This window comes from Bombina bombina, chromosome 12 (genome assembly GCF_027579735.1).
Source record: "Bombina bombina isolate aBomBom1 chromosome 12, aBomBom1.pri, whole genome shotgun sequence".
NCBI lineage: Eukaryota > Metazoa > Chordata > Amphibia > Anura > Bombinatoridae > Bombina > Bombina bombina.
Genome location: NC_069510.1, coordinates 29,401,402 through 29,417,416, shown reverse-complemented (window position 1 = coordinate 29,417,416; position 16,015 = coordinate 29,401,402). Strand labels below are relative to the sequence as shown.

The 16,015-nt window shown below is 38.6% G+C and overlaps 1 protein-coding gene across 1 annotated transcript in view; it reads left to right on the top strand.

Annotated features, from left to right (window-relative positions):
* Positions 1-15,788, top strand: part of GPSM1 (G protein signaling modulator 1) — a 594,912-nt gene extending 579,124 nt beyond the window's left edge. Inside the window, exons 13-14 of the mRNA XM_053695674.1 lie at positions 1,969-2,177; positions 9,932-15,788. Of these exons, the coding sequence (XP_053551649.1) occupies positions 1,969-2,177; positions 9,932-10,129 (407 nt within the window). The 3' untranslated portion in view covers positions 10,130-15,788. The remainder of the gene's footprint in view (positions 1-1,968; positions 2,178-9,931) is intronic.
* The last annotated feature ends 227 nt before the right edge of the window (positions 15,789-16,015 follow it).

The window sequence follows — 16,015 nt, the reverse complement described above, 5'->3', positions numbered from 1 at the left end:
AGCACAAATATAGAATTTCATGAGAGAAAAGAAACGCTTGGCGCGTCTCTTCCTTTATCTGATTTTAAATTTGACAACCGATTTTGATCAGGGATTTTCTTTTTAAAAGCAATATAGCTATTTAGCATTCCTTAAAGGGATAGTAAAATATTTTTTTTAGATTTTCTTTAGAAATGAAGAAAAGTATTGTAAAAGATCTGCATTTAAAACACATATTTTAGAAAACATTTAAAACATTTTGGGTTCAGATTTTGAGTGGAGTGCTATTTAGCACTTTCGCTCTCGCTCTACCTATGCTAGAAGTAAGCTTTTTGCGCTCGTCGGGTTGCGCTCATATTACTTGTTGAAAATATAGTATAAAGTTATCACTTGCGCGCTAACAGGATGCGCACAAATAGCTGGTTAGAATATCGTGAGCGTGATAACCTATCCCCCATAGAAGTCAATGGAGCAAAAAAGTGGAAACATATGAATATTTCACATTCCAATGTTCTTCACATAGCAGAATATGTATCTAATCTTAAATACATATTTCTACAAAAATTGTATTTTGGTACAATATATATATATAAAATAGCAAACGCAAAAAAAATATTTTGCCACATTAGATTTATAAAAATTTTTAGCATCTAACTATAGATTATATATAAAAGTTTTTTATTTGGTACTTTCAAACAAATGGAACCTTTTTCTTGCAGTCTCTTACAAATGATGTAACCACTTTTTCTCAGTCTTTTATCAGCTTTACATGACTAATGCAATAAATTACTTTTTATTCTCTCTGGACTCCATGGAACTTTGTCACAAGTTTTAAAAGTCTTTTCTAGTGTATGCTGATTTTTGGTCTCTTGGAGAGATAGGAACTGTGTTTTAGACTCGCTGAGAGTTTATCAGCACACTGGATCTGTGTTCTCTTGATTATTTATCAGGTGCCTTTGGCTGTAGAATTTGATGTCTCCATTTTGCTGTCTACAGCTTTTGTTCGGGTGTCTTGTGATCACGGATGACTTTTCTAATATCTTATCCAATATTCTTCCAATATGAGAATAGTGTTACATTGTAATCATATGTAATCATAATCATATCCGATCGGGCTGATTGCTGTCCGCCGCCTCAGAGGTTACGGACAAGTAAAGGAGCAACGGTCTTAGGACCGCTGCTTCTTAACTTCCGCGGAGTGGGTCGGAAGCAGCTTCCGCTGCTTCATAAATCGACCCCTTGGCCTGTTCAGGGTACTTGAGGACCGCGGTTGAGAAACACTGATCTAATCCACATACATATTCGCTGAAACAGTAATAACTTTTTCAAAATGCAACTGAAATTCACTCATACATACTTCGGTTTTTAATATTATGTCCTATTAAAAGTTCTGCATTAGAGCATTTTATTATTGAATTGTTTTTGTGTTTTTGTGTGTTTAACACTCACAAATTTAAATTCCACTCCACAGCTGCAATGCACTTACCACTCACAGCTGGTAAGCCAATCATTCCAAACACCAGCTTTATTGCCCCTTCCAAAATACCACGAGGCCAGAGTTTTCCCAATACCTACGCGTTTCACCGATTTGCCTTCCTCAGGTTTTACATCATTTTCTGTAGTTTCCTCCGGAGGAATTTAGGTTACATAACAAATCTGCTGGATGTATACAGGAAAGCACAAAGCAAGTATATCAAAATTAAAACAATAGACAACTGTATTTATGTTTCAAGTGGTGGTATTTTACAATAATAAAAAAACACAAACTTTATTAACCAAAAAAAACAAAAATAGATATACAGGTATATAAATACATAATTGTAGAAACTATTGTTTTATGTTTCCTCTTTGAACAACCACTTAGGCTTTAGACTTCCTTTTTCTTTTTTTTTAAAGTTAAATTTGTTTAGAGACCAAAATAAGTACTTCAAACTCTAGAAAGAGATTTTTTTCTAAAAACAATTACGTATGATTCATGTGTCTTCCCAGCTGCCTCCTCGTTAATGGCTTCACCTCAGACAGAAGAGTTTTTTGATTTAATAGCAAGCTCCCAAAGCAGACGCCTGGATGACCAACGCGCAAGTGTGGGAAGTTTGCCTGGACTACGGCTAACACATAATAACATGAGTCATCTGAAAGTAGATGGAGACCAACAGGAACCAGGAGATGATTTTTTCAATATGCTCATGAAGTGCCAGGTAATGAGAAGTCATAAGTTAGAATTGATTTATGTTGTATGTCCAGTTGAAACTCACAACTAATAAATGCTAAAGAATCAAAATAGAATGCACATATACATCTAATAACAGTCTGTATCGCTGTGTCAAATAACCACTTCCTTCAACCTGTAAACTAGGTTAATCCTTATCACTGTGTGTTAAACTGGGATTTATGGGCTTATAACCAATTATCGCTCCTGCAGGATCGTAGGCATACAGTATAGAACAGTGATGGCGAACATTGACACTCCGAATGTTTCATAACTTCATATCCCATGATGCACGACTGGACTTCAGAGTGCCTAAGCATCATGAAAAATGTAGTTATAAAACATCTTGAGTGCCAAGGTTCGCCATCACTGGTATAGAACATATAATAAAACCAGAATCTCTCCAAACCGAGTCCATCTCTACCCGGACCTCTTGGTGGGGCACTTACTAATATTTATGATTCTTTGCCGAGTAACCCATGTTCCACTCCTGGTGTACTTTGGTCATCTCAGTTGGCGTTCTGCTGTGGTGTTGTGTCCATGAGTCACCTAGACACATGGAACATTTGTCCAATGGTTATATAGTATCTTGGAGGAGACCCGCTACACCTTTATCTGGTCAGCAAATGTCCAACAAACACAGGGCAGCAATAGTAATCTTCTGACAATAGCTATCAATACTGTGTGAAGTCAAACTCATAAGCGAAATTGGAGATTTCTAGCCCCTTAATTGTTGTTTGTTTTTTTAAATATAATTTTTAAGTGATTACAATAAATGTTGTTGTTTTATGAAGAACATTATTGTTGCCCGTTGTTTGTTGGACATATAGATCTATCATCGCATTAAAAACAAGTCTCATGAAATATTAAAGGGACACTTAAGTCAAAATTTAACTTTCATGATTCAGACAGAGCCTACAGTTTTAAGAGACTTTCCAATGTACTTCTATTATCACATTTTGCACATTCTTTCTATATACACACTTTCAGAGATATTGGCTCCTACTGAGCATGTGCATAAATTCACAGGGTATATGTAGACTAGTCTGTGATTGGCTGATGGTTGTCACATGATACAGGAAGCCAGCGAATGGGAAAAAATAAATTTGTCAGAAAAAAAATCTACTGCTTATTTGAAATTCATATTAAGTGATGTTGCATTGTATTTTCATTAGGCACTTGTTAATTATGCACTTCTACTGTATTTAGTTATCGCTCTTCTGATGCTTTATGGATTTTTAACGCTCCTGTAAATTGTTTTTGCCTCTGATGAGGGGTAATATTTAATTACTTCCAAAAGCTGCTTTATTTGGGTGTAAGGTAACTTTATTTCTCCAACATTGGTGTGTCCGGTCCACGGCGTCATCCTTACTTGTGGGATATCTCTTCCCCAACAGGAAATGGCAAAGAGTCCCAGCAAAGCTGGCCATATAGTCCCTCCTAGGCTCCGCCCACCCCAGTCATTCTCTTTGCCGTTGCACAGGCAACATCTCCACAGAGATGGTTAAGAGTTTTTTGGTGTTTAAATGTAGTTTTTATTCTTCTATCAAGTGTTTGTTATTTTAAAATAGTGCTGGTATGTACTATTTACTCTGAAACAGAAAAGGATGAAGATTTCTGTTTGTGAGAGGAAGATGATTTTAGCAGACAGTAACTAAAATCGATTGCTGTTTCCACATAGGACTGTTGAGATGAAGTAACTTCAGTTGGGGGAAACAGTTAGCAGACTTTTCTGCTTAAGGTATGACTAGCCATATTTCTAACAAGACCATGTAATGCTGGAAGGCTGTCATTTCCCCTCATGGGGACCGGTAAGCCATTTTCTTAGTCAAACAAACAGAATAAAGGGCTTAATATGGGCTAAAAAACTGGTAGACATTTTTATGGGCTAAATCGATTGCTTTATTTGGGCATTTTATTCATATTTATGCTGACAATTCGCATTTATAAACTTGGGGAACGTTTATTAAACGGCAGGCACTATGTTAGACACCTTTTCCAGTCAGGGGGCCTTCCTAGTTGTAGACTGAGCCTCATTTTCGCGCCATTACTGCGCAGTTGTTTTTTGAGAGCAGGGCATGCAGATGCATGTGTGAGGATCTGAAATTTGCTGGAAAAGCTTCTAAAAGGTGTCAATTGGTATCGTATTCCCCTCTGGGCTTGGTTAGGTCTCAGCAAAGGCTATAGCTGGGACTGTATAGGGGTTAAATTTGTAAACGGCTCCGATTCCGTTATTTTAAGGGTTAAAGCTCTGAAATTTGGTCTGCAATACTCTTAATGCTTTAAGACACTGTGGTGAAATTTTGGTAATTTTTGAACAATTCCTTCATACTTTTTCACATATTCAGTAATAAAGTGTTTTCTGTTTAAAATTTAAAGAGACAGTAACGGTTTTGTTTTAAAACGTTTTTTGTGCTTTGTTGACAAGTTTAAGCCTGTTTAACATGTCTGTGCCTTCGGATAAGCTATGTTCTATATGTATGAAAGCCAATGTGTCTCCCCATTTAAATTTATGTGATAATTGTGCCATAGCGTCCAAACAAAGTAAGGACAGTACTGCCACAGATAATGAAATTGCCCAAGATGATTCCTCAGATGAGGGGAGTAAACATTATACTACATCATCTCCTACTGTGTCTACACCAGTTTTGCCCACACAGGAGGCCCCTAGTACATCTAGTGCGCCAATGCTTATTACCATGCAACAATTAACGGCTGTAATGGATACCTCCATAGCAAATATTTTATCCAAAATGCCTACTTATCAGAGAAAGCGCGATTGCTCTGTTTTAAACACTGAAGAGCAGGAGGGCGCTGATGATAATTGTTCTGTCATACCCTCACACCAATCTGAAGGGGCCATGAGGGAGGTTTTGTCAGATGGGGAAATTTCAGATTCAGGAAAAATTTCTCAACAAGCTGAACCTGATGTTGTGACATTTAAATTTAAATTAGAACATCTCCGCGCACTGCTTAAGGAGGTGTTATCTACTCTGGATGATTGTGACAACTTGGTCATTCCAGAGAAATTATGCAAGATGGACAAGTTCCTAGAGGTTCCGGTGCACCCCGACGCTTTTCCTATACCCAAGCGGGTGGGGGACATAGTAAATAAGGAGTGGGAAAAGCCCGGCATACCTTTTGTTCCCCCCCCCCTATATTTAAGAAATTATTTCCTATGGTCGACCCCAGAAAGGACTTATGGCAGTCAGTCCCTAAGGTTGAGGGGGCAGTTTCTACTCTAAACAAACGCACTACTATTCCTATCGAAGATAGTTGTGCTTTCAAAGATCCTATGGATAAAAAATTAAAGGGTTTGCTTAAAAAGATTTTTGTACAGCAAGGTTACCTTCTACAACCCATTTCGTGCATTGTTCCTGTCACTACAGCAGCGTGGTTCTGGTTCGAGGAACTAGAAAACTCGCTTAGTAGAGAGACTCCATATGAGGAGGTTATGGACAGAGTTCACGCACTTAAGTTGGCTAACTCTTTTATTTTAGATGCCGCTTTGCAATTAGCTAGATTAGCGGCGAAAAATTCAGGGTTTGCTATCGTGGCGCGCAGAGCGCTTTGGCTAAAGTCTTGGTCAGCGGATGTGTCATCCAAGACAAAATTGCTTAACATCCCTTTCAAAGGTAAAACTCCATTTGGACCAGAATTGAAAGAGATTATTTCAGACATCACTGGGGGAAAGGGCCACGCCCTTCCACAAGATAGGCCTTTCAAGGCCAAAAATAAGTCTAATTTTCGTTCCTTTCGCAATTTCAGGAACGGACCGGCTTCTAATTCTGCATCCTCTAAGCAAGAGGGTAATGCCTCACAACCCAAACCAGCCTGGAAACCGATGCAAGGCTGGAACAAGGGTAAGCAGGCCAAGAAGCCTGCCGATGCTAACAAAACAGCATGAAGGAGTAGCCCCCGATCCGGGACCGGATCTAGTGGGGGGCAGACTCTCTCTCTTTGCTCAGGCTTGGGCAAGAGATGTTCAGGATCCCTGGGCGCTAGAAATAGTTTCTCAGGGTTATCTCCTGGAATTCAGGGAACTACCCCCAAGGGGAAGGTTCCACATGTCTCACTTATCCTCAAACCAAATAAAGAGACAGGCGTTCTTACATTGTGTAGAAGACCTGTTAAAGATGGGAGTGATACACCCAGTTCCAATAAAGGAACAAGGAATGGGATTTTATTCCAATCTGTTCGTAGTTCCCAAAAAAGAGGGAACTTTCAGACCAATTTTGGATTTGAAGATCCTAAACAAATTTCTCAGGGTACCATCGTTCAAGATGGAAACCATTCAAACGATTCTACCCACTATCCAGGAAAGTCAATTTATGACTACCGTGGATCTAAAGGATGCATACCTACATATTCCTATCCACAAAGAACATCATCAGTTCCTAAGGTTCGCTTTTCTGGACAAGCATTACCAGTTTGTGGCCCTCCCATTCGGGTTAGCCACTGCTCCAAGGATTTTCACAAAGGTACTAGGGTCCCTTCTAGCGGTTCTAAGACCGAGGGGCATTGCAGTAGTACCTTACTTGGACAACATTCTAATACAAGCGTCGTCCCTGTCAAAAGCAAAGGCTCATACAGACATCGTTCTGGCCTTTCTCAGATCACACGGATGGAAGGTGAACATAGAAAAAAGTTCTCTGTCTCCGTCGACAAGAGTTCCCTTCTTGGGAACAATAATAGATTCCTTAGAAATGAGGATTTTTCTGACAGAGGTCAGAAAGTCAAAACTTCTAAGCACTTGTCAAGTTTTTCATTCTGTTCCTCGTCCTTCCATAGCGCAGTGCATGGAAGTAGTAGGGTTGATGGTTGCAGCAATGGACATAGTTCCTTTTGCACGAATTCATCTAAGACCATTACAACTGTGCATGCTCAAACAGTGGAATGGGGACTATACAGACTTGTCTCCAATGATTCAAGTAGATCAGAAGACCAGAGATTCACTCCGTTGGTGGCTGACCCTGGACCATCTGTCCCAGGGAATGAGCTTCCGCAGACCAGAGTGGGTCATTGTCACGACCGACGCCAGTCTAGTGGGCTGGGGCGCGGTCTGGGAATCCCTGAAAGCTCAGGGTCTATGGTCTCGGGAAGAGTCTCTTCTCCCGATAAACATTCTGGAACTGAGAGCGATATTCAATGCTCTCAGGGCTTGGCCTCAACTAGCAAAGGCCAGATTCATAAGGTTCCAATCAGACAACATGACGACCGTTGCGTATATCAATCATCAGGGGGGAACAAGGAGTTCCCTGGCGATGAAAGAAGTGACCAAAATAATTCAATGGGCGGAGGATCACTCCTGCCACCTGTCTGCGATCCACATCCCAGGTGTGGAAAACTGGGAGCCGGATTTTCTGAGTCGTCAGACATTCCATCTGGGGGAGTGGGAACTCCATCCGGAGATCTTTGCCCAAATAACTCAATTATGGGGCATTCCAGACATGGATCTGATGGCGTCTCGTCAGAACTTCAAGGTTCCTTGCTACGGGTCCAGATCCAGGGATCCCAAGGCGACTCTAGTAGATGCACTAGTAGCACCTTGGACCTTCAACCTAGCTTATGTATTTCCACCGTTTCCTCTCATTCCCAGGCTGGTAGCCAGGATCAATCAGGAGAGGGCCTCTGTGATCTTGATAGCTCCTGCGTGGCCACGCAGGACTTGGTATGCAGACCTGGTGAATATGTCATCGGTTCCACCATGGAAGCTACCTTTGAGACAGGACCTTCTTGTTCAGGGTCCATTCGAACATCCAAATCTGGTCTCCCTCCAGCTGACGGCTTGGAGATTGAACGCTTGATTCTATCGAAGCGTGGGTTTTCAGATTCTGTGATAGATACTCTGGTTCAGGCCAGAAAACCGGTAACTAGAAAGATTTACCATAAAATATGGAAAAGATATATCTGTTGGTGTGAATCCAAAGGATTCCCATGGAAAAGATAAAAATTCCTAAGATTCTCTCCTTTCTACAAGAAGGTTTGGAGAAAGGATTATCTGCAAGTTCTCTAAAGGGACAGATCTCTGCTTTATCTGTCTTACTACACAAAAGACTGGCAGCTGTGCCAGATGTTCAAGCATTTGTTCAGGCTCTGGTTAGGATCAAGCCTGTTTACAGACCTTTGACTCCTCCATGGAGTCTAAATCTAGTTCTTTCAGTTCTTCAAGGGGTTCCGTTTGAACCTTTACATTCCATAGATATTAAGTTACTATCTTGGAAAGTTTTGTTTTTGGTTGCAATTTCTTCTGCAAGAAGAGTTTCAGAGTTATCTGCTCTGCAGTGTTCTCCGCCCTATCTGGTGTTCCATGCAGATAAGGTGGTTTTGCGTACTAAGCCTGGTTTTCTTCCTAAGGTTGTTTCTAACAAAAATATTAACCAGGAGATTGTTGTACCTTCTTTATGTCCGAATCCAGTTTCAAAGAAGGAACGTTTGTTACACAATATTGGACGTAGTCCGTGCTCTAAAATTCTATTTAGAGGCTACAAAAGATTTCAGACAAACATCTTCCTTGTTTGTTGTTTATTCTGGTAAAAGGAGAGGTCAAAAAGCGACTTCTACCTCTCTTTCCTTTTGGCTTAAAAGCATCATCCGATTGGCTTATGAGACTGCCGGACGGCAGCCTCCTGAAAGAATCACAGCTCACTCCACTAGGGCTGTGGCTTTCACATGGGCCTTAAAGAACGAGGCTTCTGTTGACCAGATATGTAAGGCAGCGACTTGGTCTTCACTGCACACTTTTGCCAAATTTTACAAATTTGATACTTTTGCTTCTTCGGAGGCTATTTTTGGGAGAAAGGTTTTGCAAGCTGTGGTGCCTTCCGTTTAGGTAACCTGATTTGCTCCCTGCCTTCATCCGTGTCCTAAAGCTTTGGTATTGGTTCCCACAAGTAAGGATGACGCCGTGGACCGGACACACCAATGTTGGAGAAAACAGAATTTATGCTTACCTGATAAATTACTTTCTCCAACGGTGTGTCCGGTCCACGGCCCGCCCTGGTTTTTTAATCAGGTCTGATTAATTATTTTCTCTAACTACAGTCACCACGGTACCATATGGTTTCTCCTATATATATTTCCTCCTGTCCGTCGGTCGAATGACTGGGGTGGGCGGAGCCTAGGAGGGACTATATGGCCAGCTTTGCTGGGACTCTTTGCCATTTCCTGTTGGGGAAGAGATATCCCACAAGTAAGGATGACGCCGTGGACCGGACACACCGTTGGAGAAAGTAATTTATCAGGTAACCATAAATTCTGTTTTATCCTGTCTTTATTGTTTTGTTTAAATCATTATCTGTATTTTGATTTACTCCTTACCTGCCTGTTTTTCATTATAGAGCATACTGATTCTGGTACCACTTTTGTTAATACTACTACCTCAGAAGCTAGATCCTCTGAACACTTTCTTACTTATATTAAAGGGATATTAAACACTTTCAGACGGTAATATAAAATGATAAATTGTATATATATATAAAAAAACTCTGCACTATACTTTCAATATTTATTTTGTCCCCTTTTCCTGTAATTCCATTCTGAAATTGTGAGCTTTTCAGTTGCGGTTAGAAATGGAAGTGCAGAACACGGTTATATTCCACACAACCATTGGCTGCACACTGTAGTGACCTATTTTTATAAAAAATGCATCCTACATATTATTCTCAGACTAATCTTTTCTTTGAATTCATCATTCTATCTAGCATTTATTTAATTACAAGTTATTTTCCTTTGTTATTTCAGTCTTCACGAATAGATGACCAAAGATGTGCACCTCCAGACACTGTTCCCAGAGGGCCCACTATGCCCGATGAAGACTTCTTCAGTCTTATACAGAGAGTGCAGGCCAAGCGGATGGATGAACAACGTGTAGACCTTCCTTCCAACCAAGAGGACCTTAATCACCAACAGGATGAGCAAATGAGACCAAGTAACAGCTAAGACTGATGATCCTTCTCATGACTGGACCATCTCCATCCTCCTTTTACAAAGGAGACAATGCTCCAAGATTTTAAGACTTAGGAGTAATTGACGAAGGAAACCATTTTTTAATTAGAAATCAGTGTATTTGCATAGTTAAAGCATAGAGATTACGAAAACATTTTTGGTGAAGGTATTCGAGCCATCAAAGCCTCAATGGTCAATTAAACGTTCTTTACAGAAGAACAAAAAAATGACCCATCAGTTTTATAGACTGCTTTTTCTAGGCAATTTACCCGTTGACAAGTGAAGCAGAAAAGTCTGAGGGGAATAAAAACAAAGCAACCCTTTTTAGAAGAACTGCACACTATAAAATGGAGAACAACTTCTGCCAAACAAGACTGATGACGAGAAGAGTTGAATGAGGTTCCGCAGAGAACTAGAAGTCCGTAGGAATAAAATAGTGATGGAGATTTGATTTTTGAAGTCACTCTGGTGTAAATGGTTCAGCAATATTTGTGACAAGTCATTTTTAATCTTCACCGTGACAAAAAGGCCTTATGCAATATATGGCAATAATATTTTTAGCTTAATTTGGTTAAAGAACCGATTCACTAAAGCTAAACAAAGGGCAGAATAAGGAGCATTTTATAAGGCGTTAACGGTAAAACTGTGCTTTTAGAAACTCCCATACTGGGACTGTTTTATTCTGCTTAAAAGAGACAGTAAATTATTTCTTAACCTAAAGTATGGTTTGGTGTACAGTGCAATTATTTTTTTGTATTTCTTAAGCCTATTAGCGCCAGTGTGGGTTACAGCATATTAGCAGATTTGTAAAAGACTGATATTAATTCCAGATCAGATATTAGTATGTACATTGTGTTTCTCACATTATAAAAGTGTTGTTTAAGATAAACTTATCTTATTAGGATATTAAGCCGTACGTTATTGCTAGGAAAAAATACCTAGCATTAGACTTTATTCTACCACTACCTGACAAACTTATTAGTGAAAATAAACAACAGATTAAAAACCTTAGTTATACCTTTAGTCACCTGTATTTGAGTATATATAGTAACGTTCACAATTGTAAAACTACATTGGGAAGTTACACTGCTCTACCCATTGTGGAAAAAAAAAAATATAGGGGCAAAATTAAACTTTCATGATTCAGACACACCATGCAATTTCAAAAAAACTTTCCAGTTTGCTCCTTGCTTTGTATCCTTTATTTGAAGAGTAATCGTAGGTTGGCTCAGGAGCAGAAATGCACGTTGGTAGCTAGTTGGCGATTTGGTGGCGACACACCTATACCTATTATCATTGGTTTATCTGACGTGTTCAGCTAGCTCTTAGTAGTTAGCCTACTAATTTTTACTCTTCAATAAAAGATACAAAAATAACAAAGCACATTTGATATTAAAAGTAAATTGGAAAGTTGTGTAAAATTACATGCTCTATCTGAATCATGAAAGTTTAATTTTGACTTGACTGTTGCTTTAAACAATATCAACTGTGAAATAATTGCGCTTGTAGTTAGGATTGCCAGATGTTCAGTGTTAAGATGGGCTGTCCAGTAAAAGCTATACAAAAATTATGGACACTTCAGTGTTGCATCAGTGTTAGTTACGTTTTTAAGGCCTCCTATGCTCTATGCATTAAATACATCATAAGTGACACTGTGTATGCACTACTAGCAGCCAATAAATGTAAGTCATGTAGCTGGTTAAATTACTGCTGTGTATGTTTCTGGCAGATAAAGAGGTAGCATTATTCATTAGTGGGGGGCAGACAAGGGTATAAAAGCACTGCTAATTTGAGAACAAAATATATATGGCGTTTTAGGGTGAGAATTAGGTAGAGAATATTGTGTGATCCCACCTGTGCCCTGTTACCTACTTGTAATACTGGCTTAAAATGACTTTAAAGTCAAAACTTAATTCCGTCTTAAATATTTACTTCGGTATAGTGACAAATTACAATGTACTTTAAATATTTGTTTCACTTGCTCTTCCTGTAGTTTATCTTAGTTTATCATTACAAGATGGTTTTTTTACAATGATCATTACAAAATGTTTTTTTGTTTTGTTGTTTTTTTTTTTGTTCCCTAATTGGCCACAGCAAAGGAGATGAGATAAACCCAGTGAAAAGGCATTTAAAGGGACAGTCAACACAAAAATTGTTATTATTTAAAAAGATAGATAAAGCCTTTACTACCCATTCCACAGATTTGCACAAAAACATGGTTATATTAATATACTTTATAACCTTTAAACCCTAAACGTCTGCCTGTTTCTAAGTCCCTAAAGACAGCCCCATGACCACATGCTTTTTTATTTGCTTTTCACATCAGAAGAAGCTAGTTCATGTGAGCCATATAGATACCATTGTGCTGACGCCCGTGGATTCTAACAACACAGCACTAATTGGCTTAATTGCAAGTCAATAGATAAAGTCATGTGATCAAGGGGGCCGTCAGAAGAGGCTTAGAAACTAGGTAATCACAGAGGTAAAAAGTGTATTAACATAACCATGTTTTCTGTGGAAAACTGGGGAATGGGAAATAAAGGGATTATCTATCTTTTAAAACAATAACAATTTTTGAGTTGATTGTCCCTTTAAGGGGTATACACCTAGACTTTAAAACAATGCAAAATAACCTAACAAAATTACTCTTTTAAGTTCTACCACTGCATCAAATATCTGTAATTTTATCTGGGAGTATTCTCTAAGAAAATGTATTATGCTACAGGCAAAGCTATAAGAACAATGTCTATTGGATCAAACTGTCCCAAAACCAGATTATATGAAAAGAAAAGTATAGCTGAAAACTCTACATATCTAGATAAATCAACTGTAGGTGGGATAATATGAGATGTTAGTGCCACCAATCAGCAAGCGCTACCCAGGTGCTGAACCAAAGATGGGCCAGCTCATAAGCAGACTGCGCCTTATTTCAGTTCTTTTGACAGACATGCAATTTAGCCAATCAGTGCTGTCTTACAAATAACTCCATAGGAGTGAGCACAATGTTATCTATATGGCACACATAAACTGGTGCTGTCTAGCTGTGAAAACTGTTAAAATGCACTGAGATAAGAGGCGGCTTTCAAGGGCTTACAAATTAGCCTGTGAGCAAACTTTGGTTTAGCTTTCAACAAAGAATACCAAGAGAACAAAGCAAATTTAATGATACAAATAAATTGGAAAGTTGTTTAAAATTGCATACCCTGTCTGAATCATGAAAGTTTAATGTTGATTAGACTGTCCCTTTAACTTTATTTATTTTTTATGTTCTGCAGTGTAGGGATCTTCTTTACCTCCCCCCTCCCTGACATCTCCCAAACAGCTCTCTAGCCCTCCCCCCTCCCAATGATCACCGCCATCTTAGGTACTGGCAGCTGTCTCTTTATTTTGTTTTATTTATTAATTAAAAATAGTTTTCTGTAGTGTAGGGGTCCCCCCTCCAATCGATCTTGTGTAGGGCCCCCCTCTCATAAGCCCTTTTGCAGCATCCTTCCCTCTACCACCTTCCCTCTCCCACCTTCCCTCTCCCACCTTCCCTCTACCACCTTCCCTCTACCACCTTCCCTCTACCACCTTCCCTCTACCACCTTCCCTCTCCCTTCTTTTCTGTAACATAGGGAATCCTCCCCCTCTGCCCCACTCTGGGCCACCCACCCGCCTCTGCATTGAACATAGGTATTACATCAACCCAGTATGCTGGGCAAAGTACCGTGTGATGTAGTACCTATATCCATTTGGCACAAGGGGTTAAAAACACCGATTACAGATTTTGATTTTTGGCTTCTCTGGGGAGCGTGGCACAAAGCACATTTTTTACACAAAAGCAATTAGTGTTTATAATATCATATTTTATTATTTAGTTTACTGTTAATCATTGCAGTTTATTTTAGCTGAGAATTTCATTATTTTCTCATGGAGATAGTGCTGCCAGCTGTTCTTTACATAAATACTAGACAGCCATTGGCTGGCAGTGGGAGTTGTAGGTAGGGATCGTGAAATGGCCCCTCCAAAAACGATATCTTAGATTTTACCATAAACTTTGCCCAAATCTAACCCTAGGCCCTCTCAGGTGAATTATCACAACTGAATATTGATCTTAGCCCTTTTGATGTCAGCTAAAAAATAATTGTAATTCTGCTCCACTTCTAGTAACACAAAGCAGTGATTTTACCCTTAATTGACTGCATATGACCACTGCCATATCTGTAAAGGATTGAGGCACAGGTGACCTTTTAAAAATTTAGCAGTTGGTTGAAACACTGGACAGTTCAGTTGAATACTTAACTGGACACAAGGCAACCCTAAATAGACATTTGATCATGTTTTTGCTAAATGAAACCGTCATTCAACTAATGCTACATTAGTTTCAATTTGATATTACTCAATGTTAAAAAAAGGAAATCTAAAATATATGAGCTAATTTAATGCAACCAATAGCAGTGTTTATAGAGTACAAAGAATTAAGCAGTGAGAATTTTTAATAGGAAAAAGGTAATCTCCATGGAAAGCCATCATAAGGTTTTACTTTTGAATTGGTGCTAGCATCATGTTGATGGGAAAACCATGGGCAGTAAAATGTTGCAATTTTAAGCATTACCATGTTTGTTTATGAGAGTGCACCACACAGTTGATCAACTTATATTCGTATGGCGAGCCAGGCAAGTAGAACATAGCAAGTGAAGGAGTCTTTCTCCAAACAAGGAGCAGGGAAGTAATACATTATGACAGCACAATCTGCAGGTCTTACATCTTGGTGCCAATCCACTTTTATCTCCTATGGCAGACCATAGCGATTACGCCTGTGCACCTCAGTGCTGGCACACAATTACTACATAAAAGGGGTGTTGCCCTGGAGTTTGAGTGCTAACTGGTCAGTATGCTCCATGCACACTGAACCAATCAGTCCCTGATAAACACTATGTATGTACAGGTGCAGCCGATCTGAATTTTGAGAACAAAATCCTAACTTAGCCCTTTTTTTAACACATTTTGCACCTCAAGCAACAGTGGCATACATATAGATTTTTAACAGTGAAATATACTGTGCTACCTATTTTTCATGTTGACATGTTCTTGTCTGTTTTAGTATAGTCACTCACAACTACTACATTACCATGGAAACACCTTTTTCAGGCTTTTCTTAGCAACATAATTAAGAGGAGTTATCTATTAAAGTCACTGTATGTCCATTGGAATATATATATATATATATATATTTATACATACTGTACATGCATTCATATTGCATACAAATTAAAAGTATATAGCTAAGGAAAATAGTCTTTTCTCAGGCACCAAATGGCTATCAGTATTTTTTAATCTATTTAATTAACTGACATATAATGTATAGATTCAGAAATGAAAACTCTAGTGTGCAATAAACAAATACAGAATTAAGAATATAAGGTGTACGAGAACTGGAAATAAAAAAGATCAGCTCAAAAAAAGAAAAAGAAACAAACCAACAGCTATGTACTTGAATGTATTTAGACTATTTATTTGCCTAGTTTTTTTTTCCTTTAAAAGTAGTTTCTAACCAGATGGTACAGTTTTTAGGTTGTGTTTTTCTAATACAGGACAAATACATTCTGCCAAATATAATATATGAAAAAAAATGTTTTATTGTGCTTAATAAAATATTTTGTGGTCTAAACTGGTGTTTTATTGTTAATTTTTTTAATTCCTTTTAGATTTTGTAAACTTTTTTGTTAACCATTCACTCTCTAGACCATGCGGCATTGTTGTAATCATGTATTTGTAAAGCACATAGTGCTGCATATGTGATACGTTAAACCTATATAGTCCCACTCTATTTGTCTTGATTTTACAAAATGATCAAGGAAGAGTATAGCCTGACTTAATTATTTCATTTCTAATACA